Source organism: Drosophila sechellia, chromosome 2L (genome assembly GCF_004382195.2).
Source record: "Drosophila sechellia strain sech25 chromosome 2L, ASM438219v1, whole genome shotgun sequence".
NCBI lineage: Eukaryota > Metazoa > Arthropoda > Insecta > Diptera > Drosophilidae > Drosophila > Drosophila sechellia.
The window spans coordinates 6789435-6809862 of NC_045949.1; the positions used below are offsets into that span (position 1 = coordinate 6789435).

The following is a 20428-nucleotide window of genomic DNA, read 5'->3' on the forward strand; positions in this document are numbered from 1 at the left end:
TAATGTGTAACAAGCTTTTAATGATTTGTAAAAGAAAACCAGATATTATAACTATGATACACATATTGTATTTAATGTATTGTAAAATATTGACTCTATTTGTATGAAATACATATGTATTACAAAGTATTCATATTCACATTTTAAAAACTGTTTTCAATTAATCATATCCAACTGGCCATTGGCCGTGGGGATCAATCGGTAAGTTTTGCTAGCATAATTAATGTAATGTACCTCTAAGCCATATGCTATGTACATCGAATATTGGTCCTATAGCAGCATTGGAAACTACATATATATTCGGCCCCATTCAGTAATGAATTTGTACATTTCGACATTATGTAATTGTTAATTTGTACTATACAGAGATGTTAAAAACGAAAGGTTTTAAAGCTATATTGGCTCGCTTTTTATTTCTTTTTTCACTTTTTTCGTCTTTGTAGTGTCACCGTTTTCCCCATTCTTGCGTTTCGTTGTTTTCTTTCTCGGCGTCAACTCAGGTTCTTTCTTAATTTCTGCTATAAGAGCATCCAACATCTCATCTGGCTCCTCTTTCTTGACATCTTTCTCCTCCGGTTCGGGACTGCCAAACTTAATGGATTTGTTCTGAAACACAAAATGTATAGGTGTATATTAGCTATGTGTAAAATATGTTTCAAAACGTTATCAAATCTATTTGTTTTATAGTTAGCCAGCCAGCCGCCAGTTTTTCTGATGACAGTAGTGCCCTACCTTTGAAGCTTCGCCATTCTCTAGCAATAGTTCTCCTTCGATGTAAGGCATCAAGTTGCTGATATCGAAGTTTTTGATGCGGATCTTGATCTCCTGGTCCATGGCGATGTCCTCGCGACTTGCGCTATGGTTTGTGAAGCGTATGGAGGTGTTGAAGACGCGGTAAATGACGGCGCTGACATGGTGCCTGGAGATGTGTCGCACCACGCCGCTCAGAATGGCGCCCGCCTTCGGTCGAAAGACATAAAAGTCCGCATTTATGACCAGATGCATGGTGGGATCGTCTGCGCGCAGACCCGCCGATTCACCGAGCACCTTAATGTTCTTGATGCCGAGGACGATCCCGTCGAGCCCCGAGTCATAGAATCCCACCTTGGTACGGATGAGGAGCTCGTGGAGCGCGTGCTTGAAGTTGGACATGCCGTAAGGGCCCATTGCGAGGTGCATGTCCGTGGTGATGCAACGCACGCAGGACTCCGGGCTGCTGGCATAGTTTTCCAGCTCCTTGACCGAAAATTTAATGTATTTCTGCAGAATCTTGGCCATTTCGAGATCTTAAACTATTAAAACTATTCTTTCGAATCGACCACATGAATTACATCTGACGATCTGGCATCCCTGCAGGAGCTACAAGAAATGCAGTTCTGGCGGTTTTCCGCCAAATTGTACACCTTTGGATGAGTAACAAATGGCTAGATAAATCGTTGAATGATTAATATTTACAACTTTGAGTATTTTATGATGATTATTAGCCTGCGAAAAAAAACATGGGTTAAAGGCATAGAGCAATTTAATTTAATGTCAATTCTAATAGAATACATTTAGTATTTTTTATATGTTTTGGTATTTCTTCTCCCAGCCATTTGTACGGTCCCATTGACCGGAGCATGCTTGTGGTATAGGTGAAGAAAACGAGGAACCCAGAGTTTGACCAAATATAAGAAAAACAGAGCCTAAGCCGAAGATATAATGGGAGTTCCAGCATTCTTTCGCTGGCTGAGCCGGAAGTATCCCTCCGTGATAATAGAATGCAATGAAAACAAGCAGGTGGACGCGGACACCGGGCGAAACATCTACGAGGACGCCACCTTGCCGAATCCGAATGGGATAGAGTTTGACAATCTGTACCTGGACATGAACGGCATCATACATCCGTGCACGCATCCGGAGGACAAGCCGGCGCCGAAGAACGAGGACGAGATGATGGTGGCCATCTTCGAATGCATCGACCGTCTGTTCGGCATTGTGCGTCCCCGGAAACTGCTCTATATGGCCATCGACGGCGTGGCTCCACGAGCCAAGATGAATCAGCAGCGATCTCGTCGCTTCCGGGCAGCCAAGGAAACCACCGAAAAGCGACTGGAGGTAGCACGGATCCGAGAGGAGCTGCTGAGCCGCGGCTGCAAGCTGCCACCGGAGAAGGAGAAGGGTGATCACTTTGACTCCAACTGCATTACGCCGGGCACCCCGTTCATGGACCGACTGAGCAAGTGTTTGCACTATTTTGTTCATGATCGTCTAAACAATAACCCGGCCTGGAAGGGCATCAAGGTGATCCTTTCGGACGCCAATGTGCCCGGTGAGGGTGAGCACAAGATCATGGATTACATCCGCAAGCAGCGTGCCCAGCCGGATCACGATCCCAACACGCAGCACGTCTTGTGCGGAGCCGACGCCGATCTCATCATGTTGGGGCTGGCCACGCATGAGCCCAACTTCACCATCATTCGGGAGGAGTTCCTGCCGAATAAGCCGCGTCCCTGCGACATCTGCAACGGGTTTGGCCACGAGATGGACAAGTGTGTCGGACTCGGTGCGACTGCGCCAACCAGCGCCAACTTTAAGCCCGATGTGCCCATCGGCGCCGAGGTAAAGTTCATCTTTGTGCGGCTGAGTGTGCTGCGCGAGTACCTGAAGCAGACTCTTGAGATGCCGAATCTGCCATTTGAGTACAGCTTCGAGCGCGCGTTGGACGACTGGGTGTTCATGTGCTTCTTTGTGGGCAACGATTTTTTGCCCCACTTGCCTAGCCTGGAGATTCGCGAGGGTGCAGTGGATCGCCTGGTGGAGTTATACAAGAAGTGCGTTTACAAGACAAAGGGCTATCTCACCGACTCGGGAGATGTAAATCTGGACCGGGTGCAGCTGATTATGACCGACTTGGGCAATGCAGAGGACCAGATCTTCAAGAGCCGACAGCGACGCGAGGAGCAGTTCAAGGCCAGGGACAAGGCGCGGAAGAGGCAGGAACGGAATCAGGATCACGGATCCTTGAATCAGTCTGCTTTTGGAGCCAGCGCCGTGGGTCCAAACAGCCAGCAAAAGAGCGTCGGTAACTACAAGGAGGAGGCCGCGGCACTCCGTAATAGGAAACGGACGAGTGACATGGCCAATTTGGATGACGAAGATGAGGAGGAGAATAACGACGAGGTGCGATTGTGGGAGGACGGCTTCAAGGACCGCTACTACGAATCCAAGTTTGATGTGGCACCGGGTAACCAGCAGTTCCGATACGCTGTAGCCCTGCAGTATGTCCGAGGATTGTGCTGGGTTCTAAAGTACTACTACCAGGGCTGTGCCTCCTGGAACTGGTACTTCCCATACCACTATGCACCGTTCGCATCTGATTTTGTCAACATCCAGGGGCTGTCCACGATGTTCGAAAAGGGCACAAAGCCGTTTAATCCGCTCGAGCAACTGATGGGCGTCTTTCCGGCAGCCAGTAGTTCGCACGTGCCCGAGCCGTGGGCCAAGCTCATGTCCGACCCGGAGTCACCGATCATTGACTTCTATCCGGAGGACTTTAAGATCGATCTGAATGGCAAGAAGTTCGCCTGGCAGGGAGTGGCTCTGCTGCCGTTCGTCGATGAGAAGCGTCTCTTCAAGGCTTTGGTTCCCTACTATGACCAACTCACTGGAGAGGAGGTGAAGCGAAACAAGCGTGGAGACAATTACCTGTACATCAGCAACCAGAGTCCGCACTACAAAAAGGTAAAGAAAGTCAGCGAAAAGGATGATGAGAGCGTTTGCAAAGCCATCTCATTTGACGGTATGCGCGGCACTTTGGGAAGTACCGAGCTAAACACTGCCATCAGCGGCATTCTTAAGTCGCCGATTTCCGGGCTATCGGACATCAATGACAATATAACCGTGACGACCACGTTCAAGGATCCGGAATACGATGACGACTACATTTTTGAAGCGAAGCGCCTCGAAAACGCCGTAGATCCGCCACAGGTGCTGCCTAATGAGCAGTCTGGTAACAAGCATCGCCCCGTCATCGGTTTTAATAGCCACTTGACCAGGGCCTACGTTCCGGATAGTGGTCACCGCATGCTGAACGCTGGCATAAGGAACCAACAAGGTGGTGGTGGAGGAGGAGGCTACGGTCAAGGAGGCGGCTACGGCCAGGGAGGAGGCGGAAACCAAGGACAGGGCTATCAGAACAATAGCCGAAACTATAACTACAACTACAACAATAACTACAATCAGCACCAGGGTGGCGGCTATCAAAACAACTACAATAACCGACAGCAGCAATATGGTCACAATCAGAGATTCAACCAGGACAATTCAAATCAGCAGCAGCGCAACTTTAACAACTATAATGGTCCAAGGAATAACAACTATCAGCAACAAGGCGGCAGCAGACAACAGAATCAGAATTATAGACGGTTTTAGGTGTATCATACATACCATATAATATGTAGCGCATAACAAAAGTGTAATCCGTATTAACTTACATTATTTTTTAATGAAGAAAATATACTTGATTAAGGATTTCCAAACAAACTCATGCCAAGTTCTGAGTTTGTTCTTTAAATGAAACACCCACTGCATTTTTATCAAAGCAGCTTACAGCCAACATCTAGTCTTAGTGCCTCAAAGAAAATAAGTCTAATTACAAAAATGAACATTTGTATTTCCATTGATTGCGTAAAAAAAAGAAAAATTAGCTGGATAAAAAAAAAAAACATGTAGCAAAAATGAGACGATTATTATTTTCAAATAAAAATATAGACATCATAGAACATAATTTCAAAAGAAGCTGGATATATCAAAACAATTTCCAGTGGAGTAACCAATTGAATTCGAGCAAAACTTCGCAATGTCAAACATTTTGGTTTAAATCTGAGTCAACCCAATAAATCCTGTAGTGTTTATGGAATGGCATTCGCTATATTTAACGAATGGAATGTTATTATTTCGATTTTCATGTAACATAATAAATATTTTAATTTCGAAAACAATACTCATTACAACTATGCGAGAATCTTAAAGTTTACAAGGGGCTTTGCTTAAAACGATCGTGCTTTTTTAACAGGGAAAAGTTCACTGAGCTTGAAAAATATATAGATTATATTTACGAATGCTTCAAAATCCACGAGCTTGAACGAAAGCGAATAGTTTAAAATATGTATCGATTATATGAATACGCTTAGAAGGTAACACAATGTGAGCTTAGTTCACGTTCGATTCGGAAGAGTTTGGCTATCGGTTCGGCATCAGTTGCGAGCTTATCAGACATTGGTGATAACGTTCTTGTTGCGGTCGGATATGCTGTCGAACTTGCCATGGCTGGAGAATGGCGTGCGCATGCGTCGCGTGAAGCTGCGAAGGCAACGCTGCCCATCCAGACTGTCCGGGTTGTTAGTCACCGCAAGAAGATTGACTAAAATGAGTTGCAGAAACCTTACAGTTTAAGTTGTTACACAACAATTAATCTTATCTTACCTCGTTGCTCGAGCAGTTTAATCTGTTTTTTGGCCTCTCTCAGCTTGTTCATCAGTATCTCGTTCTTGCGCTTCTCCACGGTCAGCTCCAGGCCGAGCTGCAGCTTGCTCTTGGAGTCAACAGCACTCAGAATTCTGCAAATTAAACGAACATTAAATGTATTTGGTGTGAGCTCCTTTGTCTTAAATGCAACTAACTATGATTGTCAATTTACTTACGGATGACTGAATATGGACTGCGAAGTGGGCCTCTTGTCGGGATAAGGGTGCATCATCTGGGCTATGAGCTCGTTAAAATCCCTGCTCAGGCTCGGCAGAATCGGCACCTTGCCATCTCGCAAGTTGTGCCATTCGGGTCCATTTTTGGGAAGCGGACCACCGCCGGCAGCCTCGAATAGCGTGATGCCCAGCGAAAAGATGTCGGCCTTGAAAAGATTCGAATAATCCTCGTGAAGGATCTCCTTGGGCAGGTATCGACAATCTCCCTCCTCGACGTGGGGTTCCTTAACGGAGGTCACGTGTCCCAGGTCGCCGATCTTGTACGTAACCAGGTTCTCTGAATGGCGCAGTTCTTCGTAGACGCTGTCCATGCCATCGTCATCTTTGGTCTGCTGCGGCTGCACATCCACCAGCTTGTGTGCATTCGGATTCATGGTGGAGAATATGTTTTCCGGCTTCAGATCCATGTGCACCAGGTCATTTGAGTGAATATAGCGCAGGCCCTCTATCACATGCATGAGAACAATCTTTAGCTCTGCCTCACCCAAACAATGATCTTGGATGCGCGCTTGCAAGCTGCCACCATCGCAGAACTCATTCTGTATCAGCATATGATCGTCCTCCGCCCACGCGGAATAGTATCTAACCACGTTATCGTGCTTGCCCAATACAGCATGGGCCCACACCTCGTTCAGGGCTCTCTTTCTGCAAGCAAATAGATTGTTAAACGACGCTCGTTGTGATAACTAATGAATACTTACTCGAAAGAACTGCCTGCCACCGGCTTCTTACTCTTTTTAATCGCATATATGCAGCCATCTAGTCGATTGACGCACTGGAACACCACACCGAACTCGCCAACGCCGATTACGTTGACTTGCATGAACTCCCGCTTGAAGCGACTGATGTTCGTGTCGTGCAGGGCCAGCCGCTTGGGTGCCTGCTGGTGGATTTCGCGAATCGAGTCGCCCGCCTCCTCCGCCACATCGTCGTCGCACGCATCACTGAGCAAATACTTTTGCATAGCATTCACGTTCAGGTTGAGGTTTTCGCGTCCGAATTGCGTGCGACAGCGCTTCTTATTGTGAGCCATGAGGCCTAAAAATAAAAGAATGGATTATTAGATTGCTAATAAGACTAAATTGGGAAGGGTTAAAGTGAAGTGCAAATGCAAAGCAACAAACTGGAAATAATACCAATATAATTGAAATATCAGAAGCCGGGAAAGTACCGGGAACTTACTATCTGGCGTGAAGGGATTCACATTTGCCGTGTCCTGGGCGGGCAGTTTGCGGTTGTGCAGTGGCAGAGATCGCGGACGCTCTGACAGGCGGAATAGGTCGTCGCTGCGCCTGGAGGCATTCACTGCTGCTGCTGCCGCCGACAGATGGTTGCGGCACTGCGTCGTCGACTTCTGCAGGATGGTCTTTGGAGTGGCCGGTGTGCTAAAGAGTCGCAGTGCGCGCACCTTTTGGCATGGCGGCGACATGGACACGTCTCCGTCGCCACCTTCTTCGCCTAACTTACTCCCCAGCTGCTGCTCCTCGCCGGAGGATAGCTTCGGCCGCTGCTGAAGGGGATGCTGCGGACTCGCTCCCTCGGGCGTGTCCTTGTCAAAGTCATCGTCGGCGAAGCGGAGCTTGCGCGGATTGAAGACCTGCGGCGATGGGGAGCGCGATCGCAGTTCGACGCTTGAATCGAGTGAGGTGACGCTCATCTCGTGCTCCGTCTGGCGGAATGCCATTGTTGCTGTAGCTGTCCAGCTGACCACGTTGCAAGATGATTCTGTTCGTTCTTTCTGATTTCACAACTATTTTTATGGAAGCCGGCGGCAGTAGAGTAAAGGCAATATGTAAAAAAAAATGCAAAACAAAACACAAAACAAAATTTCACTGGAGGAATGCTAGTCTATTAATGTGGCCGTGTCTGATACGAAATAAAATACCAGCTCTGACCGAAAAATACTAACTCGGAATGCAGAGTTACCAGATTGGTAAAATACTAAAAATCTGTCAAAAATACCAACTTTAAAAATGCGCACGTACTTCTAAACTGAGTGACCAGACTTGGTCAAGACCGCATAGTGCCCACCAAATTCAAATGGAAAACAACTAATTTTGGCATTTAATTTATTGATTGAATATCTGTATTTTAGTGTTCAGCGCATTTGCTATATAATTCAAACACACATCTCAAGAATCCATACATATGTATTTTTTTAATACTTAACTATGACATCAATGTATGAATAATTATTATGCAGTGTTGCAAGACTTAATTATTACGAATATAGAAACACATCATACAGAGATTGGAGTCAAGTAATCAAGTGTGTTGTGTTGCATAAATTGAAAATGGTTTAGAATTGACATGAAAATGGTGGCGGTGCTTCGTCCTCTGCACATTCGAGTATAATTCCAGGGTAAGCAAAATAAAATCCCAGGCAAATCAATTTACATAGCAATCCTGACTAGATCGTTAATCTGCGGCTGCCGATCCATTTCTATATCTTAAATTTCCTTCCGTCAAATGATTTTCCGAAGCGCTCTCCTTTGTTCTGCGTGTGCTTGTATTTGTTGTTGTGTTGGAACATTAGAATACCTAAATATGCAAACTCGAGTTCCACTATAAATTAAAACCCTTAACTAATATGGTTTTGGACAACTAAAACCTTAGATGGATACTGCATGAAAAAGTATTTGGGAATCTGTCTTGTTACACGTGAGGTTGTTTCTTTTGGGAATGAGGATTAGAGTCCAGTGCGTGGAGAGCCCATCTCGCCGGATTCATCGGGGGGTTGCAGCTCCGGCCCTCATCATCGCATGTCGGGCTCCGTCTGCATCCGTTCGCTGTCGCTAGTCCCTTGAAACGGAACGTGAGGCGGACGAGTCACCACGACGCCTGGGCGGTGATCCACGGCGCACCGCTGGCGACGCCGATCGAGATCGGGAACGCGACCGCGGCGATCCCCTGACCCGGTCATCGTCCTCATCCTCATAGCGCCGCTTTGGCGGCGGCGGTGAGTCTACCGCTCCACTGCCGTTGCGCTCGTGGTCGCTGTACCTCGACGCCGATCCGTTCTCGTCCCGTCCGTTCGAGCGGCCGGAGCGACGGCCCACCGAGCCGGCGGAGCGACTGCGGGATCGAGTTCCGGACTTGGAGCGAGTGCGCCTGCGTCGCGATGTGCTGCGAGATCTGCTGAATGAGTTGCTTCTGGAAATCAAATGGGAAAAACCGTTGTGATTAGCTATCAGGCTTTTTAAAATGCGTAAGAATTTAAGCTACCTTATGACATATTGACAAATGTATATACATTTGAATAGAATTACAATATACGAAATCATAATTTATTGTGTGCTATATTATTTGAAACATTGTATCTACTTTTAGATCTTATAGCAGATTAAGTTTTTACTGCTTGTTGAATAAAACACAAGACATTATCATAATATTCCAGAACCTCTCCCAGTTTTAATTCTGCATTTCACATAAAGATCACATGTAATATAACTTGCTCAGTGCTTGCCGCCCTTCTTTTTGTAGTGCTTGTGGCCATGCTTCTTGGAGCCCTTCTCGCCGTGCTCCTTCTTCTCCTCGAAGCTGTCGCCGTACTTGTGCTCCTTCTTGTACTTCTTGTGGTCCTCGTCGTGGTGACCCTTCTTGTAGTGTCCGTGATGCTTCTTGTGGCCCTTCTTCTTGCCGCCCTCGTGCTTTTCGCCCTTCTTGTGCTCGCCGTGATCCTCGGCATGATGATGGTGCTCCTTTCCATACTTCTTATGATGTCCGCCCTTGTGCTCATCATCGTAGAACTTCTTCTCCTTGATGTACTCGTCCTTTTTGAACTTCTTGTGGTATTCTAATTCCTTGTGACCCTTCTTGTGCTTCTTTTTGTGATGATGTTTGCCGCCCTTCTTGTGGGCGCCGTGTTCATGCTTCTCGCCATGCTCATCCTTCTCATCGTAATGTTTCTTCTTCTTCGATCCCTTGTCGCCGTGGTGGTGCTCGTGGTCTTCCAGCTCGTGGTGCTTCTTCTCGTCCTCTTCCCATTCCTTGTGCTCCTTGTGTCCGTGCTCACCCTTGTGCTCCTCGTCACCGAACTTCTTCTTTTCGTACTTGTCGCCACCCTCCTCCTCCTCGGATGATGAGGCCTCCTTCTTCTTGGCTGCCGCGTAAGTCAGCAGGAGTCCCAGGACCAGCAGCAACTTAAAATGACCATGCATCTCGCATAGTTTTCCCGTTCAAATGACTCCAGTTACAATCGCTTTTATATACCACGCCGTTGACCACAAAATGGTCAAAATGCCCAGCATCATGATGCAAGCAAGCATTTGGGGGTGACGTAAAAACTTTCTGCTTCATTGGTCTCTTACCGCAGTCAAACGTACTTTTTACCTCGCATCGAGTGACAGATTTGCCTCCAAAGTTGGGAGCTGCTTTTGAAATATGTTGCTAAGCTTAGCAGACAAGAACTGAATGCCTTAGAAGCACCTTAATTGTTAAAATCAAAGGACACTAAACAAATCCATTACTTGAAATGGGATAGCTTTCCACAAGCTAAATATATATTGTACTAGAATGTGAAAATTCGATAAAAATAAAGTATATCAAAACCAATACGAATAACATATTAACATTTGAAATTGTTATGAAAATATTACATTTTATTTCTAATGTACACCGAAAACTTTAATCGTGTTGGTAATTATAAAATCCTATACTTTACAGTAAGGTAACCTAGGATGCTAAAACTTAAGGCCTACTAACTAGTCAAGGTGGGAAATTACTCCTGGTGCTTTGACTTTTTCTTTTTCTTTGCTGGTGTTGGCTGCTCCTCGGGCTCTGGTGCTGCCGCCTCCTCAACGGCCTCCTCCTCGTCCTTCTGCTTCTTCTTCTTTTTCTTCTTCTTCTCGGACTTAACCTCCGCCTCCTCCTCAGCAGGTTCCTCCTTCTTAACAGGCGTCTGCTGCTCGGACTCGGAGTGCTTGCGTTTCTTCACGTTCAAGGTGTTGTCGGCCTCTGGCTGGTAGGTGAACACCTCGCTAAAAAGTCAAGAAATAAATTAAATACACTGAACACTCGAGAAATGGTCTGATTGTAGACTCAATTTCGCTCAGACAGCCAAGGTTTATCGTCACCTTAATCGGATAAATGCGAAACCTTTTGGGTATCATCACTGGAAATCGGTATACTCTTATATAATTGACAACGAAAACCCACCTCTTGGCCTGGTACTTCTCGAACTTGGCCTTGGCCTTGCCGGTGCCCGAGAGTTTTCGCAGGTTGCCCTCCTCCAGAAGTCGCAGCCGAGACTCCAGTTTAACCTTGTGCGCCGCTCCCAGCTCAAAGGTAGCCTCTTCGCCAAAGGCATCAACGCGCGTAGCAAGGGACGCTTTGGCGGCCAGCGAACGCGACATTTTGCCCTTGTTCTTCTGGCTTGCCTGTCCCACCAACTGGGCGTGATAGATCAAACCGTACTTTGGCGTATCCTTCTTGGTCTTCAGCGCACGGAAGAGTGCCTTCTCGGCGCCCAGAATTTGTACAGTAGATGAGGGATGCTTGGCCAGGTTGATCAGCGAGCCAGCATGGGCAATCAGTCGAGCGCCCACGGTCTCGCCCACGAGCACTGTCAAATTCGGAGCCATGGCCATCATTCTGGCCTTCAAGTAGTCATACAAGTGGGTGCGATAATCGTTGATCGATATGATCTCGTCGCACAGACACTGAATGTTCAGCACATCCTCCTCGGAGATTTCGGTACCCATAGAGATCTCAGCTGCCTCCTTGACCTTTTCCTCCACATCTTCTGGCAGAATGTCGGACAGATCGCTTGTGGCCATGTTGTCCCTGGTGCCCACCAGCTTGATGGTCTTCACGAAGGCAATGTTGTCGGTAATGATCTTGCCCAGCTCGGGAAAGTGCCAACCGTACCACTCGCGTGCACGCATCATGTAGTTGTTCAACTCCTTGTCCAGGTCATCCAGCAAGCACTGGGCCTGCACAATCATTGTGTCGATCTTGTCGGGCGAGAACTTGAGCTTGTAGCGCGACAAGGAGTGGGCAAGACCCAGGGCCATGGCGGTCATCTCACGCTTGGGCAGACCACCAAGCAGACTGTCCGCCTGCTGGCGAATGCAGCGCATCAGCTCCTGGACGCCAGTGTTGCACACACACTGTACCGACAGCTTGTCCTTGATGGCTGTGCCCAGTTTAGCATCGGCAACCAAGAGCGAAGACTGCACGTCGTCAACGAGCAGCTTCTTGAGTGTCTTTTTCAGCGGCTTGGCTACCTTGCCCTCCACCGCCGCCGTTGCAGCGGCCAGCGCCTCTGTGGTGTCATTGAATTTCTCAAAGTGCTTCAGCTTCAGAAGCTTGTTGGCCTTTTCCGGAGTCTCAAACTCCTGGTACAGATTGTCCACCTGCTCCAGTTTTTTCTCGTCCAGCAGCTTGAAAATCGCGTAGCCCGCCGGCGTTTCGTAGAGCACAAACATCGCGTCACACTCTGTTCATTTAGTTTCAATTTTAATTCAATTTAAAACCACCGAAACTCTCGGCAGTCAGCAGCAACTTAACCTTCTTTTCCGTATGCCGCGTGTAAAAGAAAAATCCAAAATGAAGTGCAAGCACGTGTGCCTTCGGTCTTCGGCGTTGCCACTTGGTTCGCGCATAACAGCACCACTGTAAGTAATTCACCATGAACGTAAAAGCGCGGGGAAAATAGCGTAGGAGGGAGGCTTACAGCCGCCTGCTACCCTTTTGTTTACCACTTATTTAAATTTGTTTAATTCGAATACAGAATCAAACTTAAATATCAATTTAAGTAGTGATACAATTATATTAGTAACTATAACGTAACTATTTGTAAGTTTTCGTGCAATTTACGGACCAATTTATGTTTTCAAGAGTATAAAATTTAAATTTATTTTTAACCACCAAAGTGTTTGTATCTTTACACAATACAATCACCTTTTTTTTAATAAATCTATTATTAATATCTTGATGCTGTTGTCAATCATGATTATGTTAGTCAGATGCGGAACGTTATATACATCTCATATAAAAATTAATGGGTATACCGGCAGAGCACGTGTCGGTGCTGTTATGCGGTACTCGATGCGCTGCGATTAACAGCACACATTGCGCATAACAGCACGCTGTTAGTTAGTTTAACAGGCACAGAGGTGCCCAAACAAACTAAATTTTTGCATGGGCATACACACACGCACGCATGTATGTATGTATACGTTTGTTTGTATGTATGCCTTTCTCTCGCCATGTTACAAAAAGCAAGAATTTTTTGGCAACGACAATGAATGAAAAATGGAAATGGCGAATTGCAAATACGAATTGCGCTTACCTGCGTCGCTGCCTGGCTTTCCTTTCGCGACAGTGGCGAGCGAAATGGCCCCGTCCGCCGCACTCGTAGCACTTATCGTCCCCACGACCACCGCCGCCACGGTCGCGTCCTCCGAGTCCTCCGCCACCGCCGCCTCCACCACCTCCGACACCACCACCGCCGGACCTGGCATACTTTCCGGTGGACAATTCCACACGGGCTCGGCGTCCACAAACTGTCCGTCCGTCCAATCCGCGCACCGCATCCGCCGCATCACGGGCACTCTCGAACTCCACGAAGGCGAAGCCCGGCGGATTGCGGGCTATCCAGACGCTGCGCAGACTGCCGTACGCTCCAAATACATACTCCAGGTCGTTCTTCCGGGCATTGTTGCCCAGATCGCCTACGTACACCTTTCTATCGCTCGGATGGCGCGACATTTCTGTTTATTTCGCTTTTCCCCGGGCCCGAATTAATGTGGCAGCAGCGCAGAAAAAAAATCGATGATAGGTTGGAGTCACTTGCCACCGCCTTCCTGGGTACTTTGCACGGTCAATCGCGCACTGGCGAACACTCTTAGTTACTTAACGCGGTCGGCAGATGCGAATTTTTGTGTTTATTTTCTATTTAATGCAGCGCAAAACTCATTTTACCGGGTAGAAAACAGAGTGACCGTGGACAGACCATTAAAAGAAACTGCAGACTCGCTGAAAATATACCAAAAGTTATGCTCAATCGGTAGGTAACGGTCAGCAAAAGGCGGGAGTGTCTGGCAACAATGGCTTCCAGGGCCGAAAAACAAAAATCCAGATTTTCTTCTACAAACAATTTATTAAAAATAATGCTTTACTTTCAAACCTTTCCATCCGCCTTAAGAAAACGACTATAAAAACTTTTTTAGTATAGCACATACTTATCATATACATATTAAAACTCTTTCATCATTAAGATATTATCGTACTGCACAACTACAGTTTAATGTAAAATTCTTAATAAATCGTTTTTAACCAGCTCCTTTATAGTTAGCCTTGTGTTAATAGATAAATATATATTCGTTATTTTAAATTTGTTTCTAGTATCTGTTAAATTTAGAATATATGTGGAGTATTTTATAGTACATTCCGGGCAACTTGTGGTATTTTTTTCTGGCCGGCGGCGGTCACATAGCATTAAACGTGGCGGCGATTTATCATATAAGTTAGGTTATAATATCGTATGCATCAAAATCATACAATTATTTATAAGCTAGTTTTTTAAGGAAAAAACACTTAAATTTAGTGAATTTGCAGTGCGAAATCTTTAAAAAACCACAGACGAACACTTTGCACAAACGGTAAGAACGGAAAGCGACCGAAAATCGCATTTACATAACAATTACAGCGCTTTAACAAAATGCCTGCCTAGCCTTTCCTTTCCAAAAAAAAAAAAAACGCCTGAATACCTGACGCAGCTGCCATTGCTCGGTGTGCGCGTGTGTTGGTGTGTGGTGTAAAATTGGCTCAATTCGTTCGAATCGTTTCTTCGCCTTTTCGTTATCTCGACAAACAGAGGTTTGTGCAATTTTCAGCGATTTTCCGTGCCACTTTCGGCACTCTATTTCCACCCATCAAAGTGGAAAATTTCATATTTTTATACATACATACGAAAAAATGCTATGTATAACACCACACCAACGCATACGCACACCATTGCATAGAGCTCGGCGGCCATTCGCGCACACACACGCTCGCACGCGCACACACGTACGGCCAACTCATGCACTCACACACGCCAGCAGATTGCGGTGCAAAATACAAAAATCGTGCGAAATTCGTAAAATTGCGTATTAGAAATCTTGGTTAATTTCGCTTCCATTTTCCCGGCCCTCAAGCCGAAGTGTCAAAAGTGTACCCGGCGTGAGCGTGCATTCGTGAATTAGTGAGTGTCCCATCGAATAAACCGCCTGGCTGGCCAAACAAAACAAAAAGCGTAAAAATATAGTGAAATGCGTTTGTTCCCTTTTCTAAGAACTGCGACCCAAGACATTTCTTGAGATTTCTTTGTTGTATCATTTTTCATAAGGCACGTCTTCCATTTTGTTTTTTTTTTTCTTCGTTGCCTTTGCCGTGGTGAATTTCCCACACACTGCTAGTGCGATTCATTCAGTTCAGTCGTGAGTACTCAGCCAGCAACAACAATAAAACATTAATCGTTTAAAGCTGGGGGAAAACTCGAAAAATAATTGTTTGTTTTTTCTTTCGATGGAATTAACATTTATTTTCAGGGCATTGGTTTTTGGTACGTTTGCTTTTCGCTTTCCATTCGCCTTCACGTCACACATGGCGTTGCCACATGTTTTTTCAATTGTTAATGGGCAAAATGTCTGCGAAGTGCTGCCAGTGAAGAAACCGGGAATTTCTTCATAACTAAGTGAATTTAAATCCGTTATTCGTTGGCGTTTGCACAAAAACTATAATATACTCCTGTAGTTGTGTTTACTTGGCCCACATCTGGCTGTAATCTGGAATCCCTGGCAAATGGCGCGCAAATGTGGTGAACCGGCGACAGCTCTCTTTTCACCTTGGAAATACATAAGTTCGTTGTTCTCATTGATAGGCGGCATGTGTGCGGGTGTGTGAGTGAGGCTGGGGACTTGTTACAACAACAACAACAACCATTCCGCTCGTGACACAGCAAAAAGAAAACAATACTTTCACGTATCCGTTGTGAGCGAGTGAAAGGGGAGGAGAGTAGTGTTGGGGTGTGGAAGGAGGAGCAAACTTGTGAACGTGTACAAAAAGCAGTTAGACGACAAACACACATACACGTGTACGGCGGAATGTCTTCAGCGTGTGTTTGTGTGTATGTGTACCGGCCGGTTGCTTCTGCCGCTTTTTTCTCTTTTTTTGCGCCTACCTGTGCCTTTCATAATTACTATGCCTACTATTTGGCTGGCTCTCTTCCAACGCGAGTCTGTGTGTGATTTTTTGTCATCTGACTATTTCTACCCATTCGCACCCAAGATCTTTACACAGCAAGAAATATTGTCTCAAAAAAATTGTAAATTAAAAAAAATGCAACCATAGCCCTGGCCTTTAATTTTAATAATTTCAGTCTGAAAATAACAAAAATTAATTATTCCAACTTGTTTTTTCCTGTGTAGCAATTCAATTAACCAGATTTCTTTTATTCTATGTGTATCTTTCCATGTGCCTGCAACAAAAACAAACCGACGACATCGATACTGTTACGATAGAAAGTTACGTGTAAACGTCGTGGCTTTTGTTTAATTGTTTTGAAGGAAAAGAACTTTGGCAACGTTGAAACCAACCTAAGATACACATAAAACCACAAAAAAATACCAGCAGTGTAAAAATTTAATAAGTGCTCCCCCAAAAACAAGCAACCAACCAACAAGTTAATTTCTTTGCACCCCGTGTTAATAAAAAAGCGGCAAGATTACGTCAATTATTGAGAACCTACCCGGCGCCATAGCTCACAACCACAACCAAAACAACATCATGGAAGAGGACGAGAGGGGCAAACTTTTTGTGGGCGGTCTATCCTGGGAGACAACGCAGGAGAACCTGTCGCGTTACTTCTGCCGCTTCGGGGACATCATTGACTGTGTGGTGATGAAGAACAACGAGAGCGGCAGGTCGCGCGGCTTTGGCTTCGTTACCTTTGCCGATCCCACCAACGTCAACCACGTGCTGCAGAATGGACCGCACACGCTCGACGGTCGCACCATCGACCCCAAGCCGTGCAATCCGCGCACTCTGCAGAAACCGAAAAAGGGCGGCGGCTACAAGGTCTTCCTGGGTGGCCTGCCCTCGAACGTCACCGAGACCGATCTGCGGACCTTCTTTGGCCGCTACGGCAAGGTGACCGAGGTGGTTATCATGTACGACCAGGAGAAGAAGAAGTCCCGCGGCTTCGGCTTTCTCTCCTTCGAGGAGGAGTCCTCCGTTGAGCACGTGACCAACGAGCGGTACATCAATCTGAATGGCAAGCAGGTATGTGATTGCTGGAAAGTTGTGGCAATACTTGAGATTACAAAACATAATTACCTATTTCTGCGAACCATCTAGACCAGCGATCTGTTTAACAAAATTATATTTGAGTATAGTCTTGTAAAACTATAAATTTTGATGTGTTTCGCTTAAATACCAAAGTGCTTTTTGTAACAAAACCTATTGAGTATAATGTCCACTTAAAAACGCTCTAAAGAATACACGGACAATTAATTTCGCAATGAAAATACGTTAACCTTTTTTTCAAAATCACTAATAAACATTAATTATCCCCAGGTCGAGATCAAGAAGGCCGAGCCTCGTGATGGATCTGGCGGCCAAAACTCCAACAACAGTACCGTGGGAGGCGCCTATGGCAAGCTTGGCAACGAGTGCAGCCACTGGGGACCGCACCATGCTCCCATCAACATGATGCAGGGCCAGAATGGCCAGATGGGTGGACCGCCGCTGAATATGCCTATTGGCGCGCCGAATATGATGCCTGGCTATCAGGGTTGGGGCACCTCGCCGCAGCAGCAACAATACGGCTACGGCAACAGTGGCCCAGGATCGTACCAGGGATGGGGAGCTCCACCAGGACCCCAGGGACCACCACCGCAGTGGTCGAACTACGCTGGACCGCAGCAGACGCAGGGCTATGGCGGATACGACATGTATAACTCGACGTCGACCGGAGCTCCTTCGGGACCATCGGGCGGCGGCAGCTGGAACTCGTGGAACATGCCACCTAACTCTGCCGGACCCACTGGGGCACCAGGAGCCGGAGCGGGCACCGCCACTGACATGTACTCGCGTGCTCAAGCCTGGGCGACGGGCGGTCCCTCGACCACTGGACCAGTGGGCGGCATGCCCCGGACCGGACCCGGTAATTCGGCCTCCAAGTCTGGCTCTGAGTACGACTACGGCGGCTATGGATCCGGGTACGACTACGACTACAGCAACTACGTGAAGCAGGAGGGCGCCTCGAACTACGGAGCAGGGCCGCGATCAGCGTACGGCAACGACAGCTCCACGCAGCCACCCTATGCAGCCTCGCAGGCTGTCTAAAGAGAGAAGGATCGTGTGGCGGAGAAGTAGGAGTAGCGGAGCAGAGAGGAGCGGAGTTACATGTCGTCCTCGGCGAATGATGAAGAAGACAGAAAAGATGGTGGTAATTGTAAGCTAAAGCGTCGTCTGTTCGTTTTTATTTTAGATCAGATCAGTTGTTGAAATTAATATTTAAAACTCTTGTACAACTATTATTTAAAACAAACAATTTAACATGAAAATACCTAGCGACAAGTCAGATTCATAGATATTCATGTATGTTCTATAGCAGCGAGTATGTAATTCATAGGCGAAACATCAGCACTCTCACCCATTTAGACAAGAGAACATAATTTCTTTCATGCGCCTCATAAACACCACACTCAACAAGCATTCTCCTGTACCCCACACTCACCAACCAACCAACCAGCCAGGATCAACTAACAAAATGTTCCCAACCAACTAAAACCCGTAGACACTTATGATACATGGCATTAACAAGAAACAAAATAGAAATGTGAAGATTTAAACGTAATGATTTACAAGTATAAAGTTTAGCTAATTAGACACAAGGTCAAGAATAGAGCGCGAAATACCAACACAAAGAAAATAAGAACTTATAATTTTATTTAAAGAGTAAACAAGTAAAGATCCCCATTAATTACTAAAATTAGTAAATACAAATTCGAAATTGTACATTTTAAAGCAAAAGCACGTCAGTAGCCGATCAGCTTTCGCCACTACCCGCTTTCTGAATCAGGCGACAAGGTTTAGTAAGGGTTTGAAAAGGAATCGAGTCGAATTGGTCGATTTTGAGAACTTTGCTTGCCTTAGCTTTTATGACTCATTGACCGGCCGCGCGGTTCACAGATATGGGAGATTAGTAGTAGTTAGTTTTGTTTTCAGACAATGGTTGAACCTAATCGGCAAATGTTTTACTTGGTTTTATCGGCAATAGGTCATTGGATGGGAGGGTGTGGTGGCGAAATAGGGCGGTACTGACTTGGGAAAGATACGTTACAAAATTAAAAATTTACCATTTAAAGTAAACAAAACAAAAACTAGCTAAAAGTTAAACTACATATATAAAGAAACCTAATTAATAAGCGTACGTGGTCGTTTACATCTAAGCGAAAGTTGAACTTGAAACTAGAATTATATAGTGCGTTGGATTTATTATTTAGTTAAAGCGAAATGGAAGAGCCAAGCAGCAGCAGCATGATAATGATTGATTATAATGGATATGGAAACCAACAAAACACACTCTTAACCAATATACATAAAAACTATATACATACTTATAAACAATATATATATATATATATATATATAAAGCGAGTATATATATGTGTACACGGAAATAAAAAAGGAAAAAAGAGTAAAAAAAGAGCAAAAGGAAACGTAAATTTAAAGCTACAGTTAATGAAAATAATGAGTACAGAGTTAAAAAAGGGGAGGCAGGAAGAGAGAATAGGACAAGTTAAACAAGTTACAAAATACGATGCTTAGAGTTGCGTTGCACATTTTTTTCAAATTTTCATCGTTTGCCAAGCAGACAACATCAGCAAAAAACAACAACTAGCTAGAAGTGTGCACTACTACGAAAACATCAGTCAACAACAAGAACAACACCATCAACACGCACACCCACTCACACTTAACCCCATTTAGTACCAACAACAAGAACAGCAGGAGATAAACGCAGAGAGCAAAGAGGAGGGTAAAGGAAGAGAATGAGTAAAGAAAAAGAAAGGAGAAGAGATGAAAAGGAAAGAAGAGAAGAACTTTAATTGATTATGAACATAACATATATACATATATCTTTAATTACTTATACATATTTACTCTTAACTACTTTGCTCGCTCACTAAACAAGCGTGCATTGTGTGTAAAACAAGATGAAAGTAAACTATTTTAATAATGATTAATGATTGCGATTTTACAATTTATTATTACAAAAAGAATGATGAAAAACAACAAAAAACAAAATGAGAAACATACATATTATATGCTAATACATTTACCATACACATATATTATAAAATATGAAGTAATTTTTTCTATTAAAGTACCATACACTAATTTTTAATTTGTTTATTTACAACAAATCAACTTACAATACATACATTTAATTACAATATACAATACAAATACTTTACTTTATTTTTCGGTGATTTATTGCTTAGTGTTCTTCGTATAATTTGTACTCTACTACAACAAAACAAATCCTACAGTTATAAATTCCTAATTTAATTTTGTTTAAATTACAAATACATATGCTTACATTTTATAACTAATTATACAAATTTTAAAAAATACCAACACAAAACAAAAGCAAAAGCGCTAAAACAATGAGTAAACAAGTAAAGTAA

The 20428-nt window shown here is 45.0% G+C and overlaps 6 protein-coding genes and 1 non-coding gene across 9 annotated transcripts; 2 read left to right on the forward strand and 5 right to left on the reverse strand.

Annotated features, from left to right (window-relative positions):
- Window positions 1-52: 52 nt before the first annotated feature.
- On the reverse strand, window positions 53-1344 carry LOC6611457 (DNA-directed RNA polymerase I subunit RPA43). Its single transcript, XM_002035963.2, has 2 exons — window positions 733-1344; window positions 53-606 (listed from the first exon to the last, which is right to left on the reverse strand). The coding sequence occupies exons 1-2, from the start codon at window positions 1276-1278 to the stop codon at window positions 394-396; spliced, it is 759 nt and encodes a 252-aa protein (XP_002035999.1). The 5' UTR covers window positions 1279-1344; the 3' UTR covers window positions 53-393.
- Window positions 1345-1612: 268 nt separating this feature from the next.
- LOC6611458 (5'-3' exoribonuclease 2 homolog) lies at window positions 1613-4919 on the forward strand. Its single transcript, XM_002035964.2, has one exon. It carries the CDS (start codon window positions 1702-1704, stop codon window positions 4411-4413), a length of 2712 nt encoding a protein of 903 aa, XP_002036000.2. The 5' UTR covers window positions 1613-1701; the 3' UTR covers window positions 4414-4919.
- Window positions 4851-7603, reverse strand: LOC6611460 (wee1-like protein kinase). Its single transcript, XM_002035966.2, has 5 exons — window positions 6927-7603; window positions 6446-6782; window positions 5685-6389; window positions 5467-5600; window positions 4851-5404 (listed from the first exon to the last, which is right to left on the reverse strand). Exons 1-5 carry the CDS (start codon window positions 7426-7428, stop codon window positions 5253-5255), a joined length of 1830 nt encoding a protein of 609 aa, XP_002036002.1. The 5' UTR covers window positions 7429-7603; the 3' UTR covers window positions 4851-5252.
- A 193-nt stretch (window positions 7604-7796) lies between these two features.
- On the reverse strand, window positions 7797-13721 carry LOC6611461 (probable splicing factor, arginine/serine-rich 6). The gene is made up of 2 exons (XM_032722479.1): window positions 13039-13721; window positions 7797-8897 (listed from the first exon to the last, which is right to left on the reverse strand). Exons 1-2 carry the CDS (start codon window positions 13455-13457, stop codon window positions 8540-8542), a joined length of 777 nt encoding a protein of 258 aa, XP_032578370.1. The 5' UTR covers window positions 13458-13721; the 3' UTR covers window positions 7797-8539.
- On the reverse strand, window positions 10325-12276 carry LOC6611463 (nucleolar protein 58). The gene is made up of 2 exons (XM_002035969.2): window positions 10902-12276; window positions 10325-10723 (listed from the first exon to the last, which is right to left on the reverse strand). The coding sequence occupies exons 1-2, from the start codon at window positions 12170-12172 to the stop codon at window positions 10465-10467; spliced, it is 1530 nt and encodes a 509-aa protein (XP_002036005.1). The 5' UTR covers window positions 12173-12276; the 3' UTR covers window positions 10325-10464.
- Window positions 10791-10863, reverse strand: LOC116800237. The gene has a single exon (XR_004361213.1). It is a non-coding gene; the product is annotated as a small nucleolar RNA SNORD53/SNORD92 (small nucleolar RNA).
- A 484-nt stretch (window positions 13722-14205) lies between the features above and the next one.
- Window positions 14206-20138, forward strand: LOC6611465 (heterogeneous nuclear ribonucleoprotein 27C). 3 transcript variants are annotated; one of them, XM_032722462.1, is made up of 3 exons: window positions 14206-14350; window positions 16253-17012; window positions 17307-20138. In XM_032722462.1, exons 2-3 carry the CDS (start codon window positions 16518-16520, stop codon window positions 18075-18077), a joined length of 1266 nt encoding a protein of 421 aa, XP_032578353.1. In that variant the 5' UTR covers window positions 14206-14350; window positions 16253-16517; the 3' UTR covers window positions 18078-20138. The 3 variants fall into 3 exon arrangements, with proteins under 3 accessions (XP_032578353.1, XP_002036007.1, XP_032578360.1); XM_002035971.2 differs by having other exon boundaries at window positions 16257-17012; XM_032722469.1 differs by lacking the exon at window positions 14206-14350 and adding an exon at window positions 14731-14934 and having other exon boundaries at window positions 16257-17012.
- The last annotated feature ends 290 nt before the right edge of the window (window positions 20139-20428 follow it).

What these genes read in the sequence shown, in the direction of transcription:
- LOC6611465 (XM_032722462.1), top strand. Translation starts at nt 16,518, where the DNA reads ATGGAAGAGGACGAGAGGGGCAAACTTTTTGTGGGCGGTCTATCCTGG. An exon ending in TCAATCTGAATGGCAAGCAG is followed by an intron (nt 17,013 to 17,306) that starts GTATGTGATTGC and finishes AATTATCCCCAG; the next exon opens with GTCGAGATCAAGAAGGCCGA.
- LOC6611460 (XM_002035966.2), bottom strand. Translation starts at nt 7,428, where the DNA reads ATGGCATTCCGCCAGACGGAGCACGAGATGAGCGTCACCTCACTCGAT. An exon ending in GTGGCAGGCAGTTCTTTCGA is followed by an intron (nt 6,390 to 6,445) that starts GTAAGTATTCAT and finishes ATTTGCTTGCAG; the next exon opens with AAAGAGAGCCCTGAACGAGG. An exon ending in CAGTCCATATTCAGTCATCC is followed by an intron (nt 5,601 to 5,684) that starts GTAAGTAAATTG and finishes TTTAATTTGCAG; the next exon opens with AATTCTGAGTGCTGTTGACT.
- LOC6611457 (XM_002035963.2), bottom strand. Translation starts at nt 1,278, where the DNA reads ATGGCCAAGATTCTGCAGAAATACATTAAATTTTCGGTCAAGGAGCTG. An exon ending in AGAATGGCGAAGCTTCAAAG is followed by an intron (nt 607 to 732) that starts GTAGGGCACTAC and finishes TTTGTGTTTCAG; the next exon opens with AACAAATCCATTAAGTTTGG.
- LOC6611458 (XM_002035964.2), top strand. Translation starts at nt 1,702, where the DNA reads ATGGGAGTTCCAGCATTCTTTCGCTGGCTGAGCCGGAAGTATCCCTCC.
- LOC6611463 (XM_002035969.2), bottom strand. Translation starts at nt 12,172, where the DNA reads ATGTTTGTGCTCTACGAAACGCCGGCGGGCTACGCGATTTTCAAGCTG. An exon ending in GAGAAGTACCAGGCCAAGAG is followed by an intron (nt 10,724 to 10,901) that starts GTGGGTTTTCGT and finishes TTGACTTTTTAG; the next exon opens with CGAGGTGTTCACCTACCAGC.
- LOC6611461 (XM_032722479.1), bottom strand. Translation starts at nt 13,457, where the DNA reads ATGTCGCGCCATCCGAGCGATAGAAAGGTGTACGTAGGCGATCTGGGC. An exon ending in AAAGCCAGGCAGCGACGCAG is followed by an intron (nt 8,898 to 13,038) that starts GTAAGCGCAATT and finishes TTTGATTTCCAG; the next exon opens with AAGCAACTCATTCAGCAGAT.